This window comes from Lupinus angustifolius, chromosome LG14 (genome assembly GCF_001865875.1).
Source record: "Lupinus angustifolius cultivar Tanjil chromosome LG14, LupAngTanjil_v1.0, whole genome shotgun sequence".
NCBI lineage: Eukaryota > Viridiplantae > Streptophyta > Magnoliopsida > Fabales > Fabaceae > Lupinus > Lupinus angustifolius.
In genome coordinates, this window is record NC_032022.1 from 10,794,830 (window position 1) to 10,800,936 (window position 6,107).

Here is a 6,107-nt window from a genome sequence, read left to right on the forward strand (position 1 = left end):
TTTGTGTTAACTTATGTGAAGGGTATGGAGTTAAACTAAGGCGATTTGCAAATTCGTTAATTAATTGTAATGATATCATTCATCATATCATACTTAGTGACTTAAATCTATGAAAACAATCAACACGTATTTATACATGTTAATCTCTGAGGCAAGTGTACATTAGAAAAATAAGATAATTAGTTCTCCAATCCATAATTTTCCACTACAATTTACTCTTTTAAATTCATTATTGTCATGTTAGGATAAAGTATTAACCCCTACAAGAATTTAAAGTGAGATTAACTATTGTCTAGTAAAAACACACCATTTGTGCAAGAGTGGGCCAATCATAAGATCGCTAAAACAATGGCTTTAGATCTCAAATATGGTCCGTTCGTAAATAATAGACTTCAAACTATTTGTATTAATAATGTTATTGTTTTAAGACTAGTTGACTACATATTTTTCTTATAACATAATAATTATAAGACTATTTAAGTAGGGTAAATAGATTTTTTGTAATCTAAGACTTTATTATCTCATGAATCCTATTTTTTCCTATAAAAAATACAATGGAGAAACTTTAATAATTATTGATGAATTGATTGTAATTAAAATTGGTGATTCGCTTTGTCTAAATGCATGACATCTTCAAAAGGGCGGTTTACTGTATTATACTATAGTGAAATTTGAGAATAGTATATATATATGTAGCCCCATCTTTATAAGGGAATAGGTTATTTCTATGACATTAAGTATTTGGATGTGTCTTAATGTAATAATAAAGTTGTTTGTCTTATAATTTACAAGTAAAAAATTCTATGAATAAATTCTTCAGTTACAAGGATATGATAGTATGTACTTATCATCCTCAAAACCTATTAAATAGAAATCCCATACATTAGGCTATCAAATTTATTAAATAAAACTAATTAAAATAATTTAATTAATAAATTTTGACACAAAAAGGAGAATATAAAATTCTAAGTAATAAACAAATTTTAAATTTCTTTTTGTATTATGTACATATACCGAAGGTTCATCCTATTAGGAAGTAAGTACAGCTGGCTCACCTCATTCTTTTAATTAGTTTTGAAATGATACATTAATATTATATCAGAATGAAATAATAACTTATTTTATGTTGTTATTGACTAAAATATATCACTTCGTCATCGATCAAATGTAAGTCTTTCGCCTCATATAATATATTTTTATAAATGAGACATGTTGGAAGTAATTCTCACATCTCCTCCCTCATTTTACTAGGCACTATTCAAATAGTTATTGGATTATTTCCTTTATTGCTTATTGATTTTGAAATATCCCATTAATACATCGACCAAAACCTTCCCAATTTATCTCTCTCTTCAAAATTGACTTTATTTTACCATGTTCACAAGAGGGAGGTCGATCAATTATGTTCCATCAACTTGTGAATCTCTTGTAGTAGCCACAAGTTTCAATGAATGTTATACTCACTTTTAGAAATCTCCATTTTCCAAGTGAATCCATCATAACAAGTCCTTTAGACTTCAGATGTTGTTATTATTGAGTTGAGAACCCAACTCAAAGGGTAGTACTATCTAAGGGGCAACTCCAATGCCCTTATCATGAGGCTCAATTAAAAGCCGAACATGTGGGATATGAGCTTAAAGATTGTCTTAGGGTGACTTCGGGTCATCTAATTTGGGATTTTGCTTAAACTTGAAGAACAAGATAGCACCATGATACTCCCTACACTCGAGTTGTTAGATAATGAACTCTCATATAAATAGGGTGCAGCAGACACATGATTTGGGAGGACTCTAGTAATGGTTTTGATGAAGAGTTAGATGATGTATATGCCTTGTCTCGTCTTATGAAGACTCTTTCTGCATCTAGTATAGGTAAAACATACTCATTTCCGTTAGACCTAATTAACTCATGGAAATTATACAAGCCATGACACTAAAACACTAGAAAACCTTCATGTCATTGACACACAAAGTAAATACATCATTACGTATGGAGATCACTTGTCTTCAATTGTATCCCATTTTATGTCACAAGTCAATCATATATTAACACGTGGATAAAATAAAAATTTAAAAGCAAAAGGTAATAAGATGAAGCAATCTTATTGTTTTAAGACATGAAATGAAATATTATTTGAGACATGTGATATGTTTGGACTTGTGATCTCCATCTCCCTCTCTGCAACACTTGGCAACCAAAATTCTTCTAAAACTGCAAATGGATATCTTAAAAAGAATTAAAAAGGGATTTTAAAAAAGAATTAAAAAGGAAAAATACACAACTGTATGAAACCTTTTATCGTAAAAATAACAATACCCTGTGTGAAATGAAAGCAAAACAATTATCTCGCCATATTTTTATACTATCCACTCATTCACTGATTAACTAAAACATAATCTAATAAATTGTACAAAATAAGAATAAAATGTATAAAAGCAATTATCTCACCACCTCTATCCACCTAACTTAAAAGCCAAGTTCACATATCATTTTCCTTTCCAGAAAATAGCCGGTCCGATGATCGTTCTCCCACGTCATCTTTATTAAACTCAGTAACCTTCTTTGATATGTTGGAACCCGCTCTACTCATCCAACGAAACATTCTCCGATCCGACTGGTCCAACCGCTCGAGATTGTTCCTCCCACAGCCACTGCCAACACTTCGTGTCCTATAACCCCTCCTCTCACTACTCTCGGGTGTGAAAGCTACGCCTAAACTCTTCGTGCGGCTAAGCGTTGACGTCACCAATTGATTCCTCACCTCCTCCGGCAACCTCAACGTGAACCTCTCCAAATTCTCACCGCGTTGAACCAGCGAGTGAGAGCGTGGAAGCAAATTCGTGAATCTAAACCCAGTTGACCTTGATCTACGTGGACGGTTCTGATTAACCGAATTGTTATTACTCAACTTCGGAGACTCCTTCATCACTGTACCTTGTCTTCCACTGAATTCATCAACGTGGACCGGGTCCGGTTCCGGGTCGGTTTGATCCGGAAGTTGAATCGTCATAAAGGGAACAACTTCGCTTGGTGTGGAAACAAGGTTGGCGCGACAAACAGGGCATGTGGAGTGATTAACTAACCAAGCATCGATGCATTCAGCGTGAAACACGTGGTTACAAACTGGGATCAAACGCAGTTTTTCATCGTCTTGAAACTCGTTTAAGCACACGGCGCATTCTAGCGTGGCCATTCCTATCTTGAGGCTCTTCACGGTGGAGTATATGAAGGTTGGGAAGGTTTCAATTATCTCCCGGTCTAGGCCACGTGGCCGGTGGTTACTTCCGATAATTGGGATCGAAAGGTCGTGTCTTCCTCTCATTCTTCGCTCTGTGCACTGGCGAGTGTAGACAGAAACGAAACCCAATAGTACGAACACAACGACCAGGATCACGAGGGCCATGACCATAGATTTATTGAACTGGACATTGGAAATAGTATTGTCAGGTGGAGGAGGTGTCAGTGTGTTTGGTAACTGTGCGGTTGCCGGCGGTGGAAACTGTATAAGAATAAAAAGTAGTAATAGTAGAGGAAGAACATGATGAAGATTGAAGTGGAGGTTGAGTGGTAGTGTGGTAATGGAAGGAATGGGAGAAGAGTCTGTGTGAGTGGACATAGCTGAAGATTTGAATTGGATCATATCAGAGTTCAGGTGGGTTTGTTTGCTGTGTAAACAAGCAAAGAATTTTGGTGGTTCTATCGTTGATGATTAAGAGTAGGTGGCCACTGATTGCTCTCATGTTCTTTTTTCATAATATTAATGATGATTTGGTTGTTAAGTGAAGCAAGGTATGAGCAAAAGATATGCACAAACAATTACATAAGGCACCACACTTCGGCGCTTTTTTTTAATGGGGTGGCCGTGGGGACAACTTGTGAATTAAGAGAGAGAAAAACGGTGACAGATGGAGTTCTTAAATTCTTATTCACTTGTTTGAATAGGTTTATAACTTTATATGATTTTTTCTCCTCTTTAGATCTAAATAAGTAAATATCATATATTTATTTAGATTAATAATAATCTATATATAAAATAGTGAATCATATTCTTACTCATATTTTCTTATATAACTAACAAGATGTCGTTTTAGTGGTATAAGACTTCACTAAATTTCAATATAATAATGATTTAATTTATTTAAGTGACATTTATTTGAATGAGCAACCACGAACTTCGAAATAAATAGTTCATTGCATATAAATTGGAGATACACTACGAAAAAAAATATTCACATTTAAAAATATGTATAGATATCCAAAACATTCTCTTAGTTTTCACTTAATATATAAATCACTAATGTATTTAACAATTGTATTTAACTTTTCAATAGTTTGTCATTGAAATATTTACTAAAAAAAGAATGATTGAATTTGGGATAAAAATGTTTGATACTTATGGTATAGAATTTTCACACTGTTCTAAAACCATTTGTTATTTATCTATATTGTTTTTATTAGAGTCAATAAATATTAATATAAATAATAGATGATATAAGATATTATAAAAAATTTGAAAAAACTTTTATATTATTAGTAAAAATTTAAGAGATTGTAACTTTGCCAACAGCACAAGGCAACTTGTTTCCTTTTTAAGATGAAAAAGGAATAGATTGTAACTTTAAGTAAATATCATTTTGTTTATATTTTTCTTTTTTATTTAACTTAATGAAAATAAAATATTTTTAAATGAAAGAGATGTCATAATATAATTTTCAATTACATATACACAAAAATAAAAAATATTTCATTTCTAATTTTAATTAACTTTGCAATTAATAATCTAACACATCCACTTTTCACATTTTCTATTTGTTAAAGTATTGTTACTTATTAGTTAATACTTCCTTATGATAATTTTTTTATAGTGATACCTCTGAGTTTTATTGAAATTACACAAATTACCCTTTACTTTTTTATACATACACAACTTCTCCTAATTTTTATATTTTCAGTACACTAATCACCATTGTATGTTAAATAAGAGTAATCTTTTAAACAGAAATGTGATAAACGCAATTTAGTTAAACAAAACATGATATATTATGGAGACAAATCCAAATAATATATGAGTCAATATCTCTTTATTATTTTTTGTTTTTTACGATATAGTATAAGAGCAATTTAAACAATATCTCTTTGGAATTGTTGATGCATTTTATAACAAAAAATAATAAAGATACATTAGTTTGTATATTATTTGGATTTGTCTTCATAATATATCATATTTTGTTTAACTTAATTGCATTTATCACATAAAGATACATTTATTTTTCATGGAGGGGTAGTTAGTGTAATAAAAGTATAAAAGTTAGGAGATTTACATATGTGAAAAAAAGTAAGAGGTGATTTATGTGATTTCACTAAAATTCATGAGTGATAGTATAATTTACTCTAAAAATCATGATATTGTGTTACTTGTGGTGTTCCTGCCGTTTTATTTTTCAATTCTTTTTATTTTATTTTATTTTGTTTTTGTTGTCCTTTTTATTTCTATTTCGAATGAATATTATTAATGTTTAACTAAATGTGTAACACACTTGATAATATGAGTCTTAGAGTAGATTTCTTAAATTTTTATGTGAATTTGACATTTTAAATCTGTATTAAACTTATTATTTTGAAACTGATATGTTTGCAATTCCTTACTTTTATTACTTTCAAGAATTACATATAGTTATTTACCTTTACAACTTCTTGTTGGCAAACATGCCATTAGGCTCTCGTATATATGAGAGTTATCGTTCAGACGACTTAAAAAGAAGTCATGTCTGTATGGAGCCCTCTCGCTCAAGCGATGACACATCAATTTTTGAGGCATTTGTGGCTTAAGCGAGAAAACAAATAGTTCTCTTGGTGCCTATTTTAGCTCAAGCGAGAGTTGTCTCGCCCCGAGCTAAAACACTCGTTTTCTCTAGACACTACTCGTTCAAGCGAGAGTTGTCTCGCTCTAGCGAGAAGAGTGTGAATATCATTTTAATTACTTTTCTCAAGGAGAATATTTCTCATTTATATCACATGTTTTTAAACCTTGAATTTAACAATTATCACATAATTTCATTCTCATAATAATCATTCAAACATTATAATTCAAGAGTAAACATGATATT

At 31.3% G+C, this 6,107-nt stretch overlaps 1 protein-coding gene across 1 annotated transcript; it reads right to left on the bottom strand.

Moving 5' to 3' along the window:
- LOC109326268 (RING-H2 finger protein ATL11-like) lies at positions 2,307–3,898 on the bottom strand. The gene has a single exon (XM_019558972.1). The coding sequence runs from the start codon at positions 3,638–3,640 to the stop codon at positions 2,480–2,482; it is 1,161 nt and encodes a 386-aa protein (XP_019414517.1). The 5' UTR covers positions 3,641–3,898; the 3' UTR covers positions 2,307–2,479.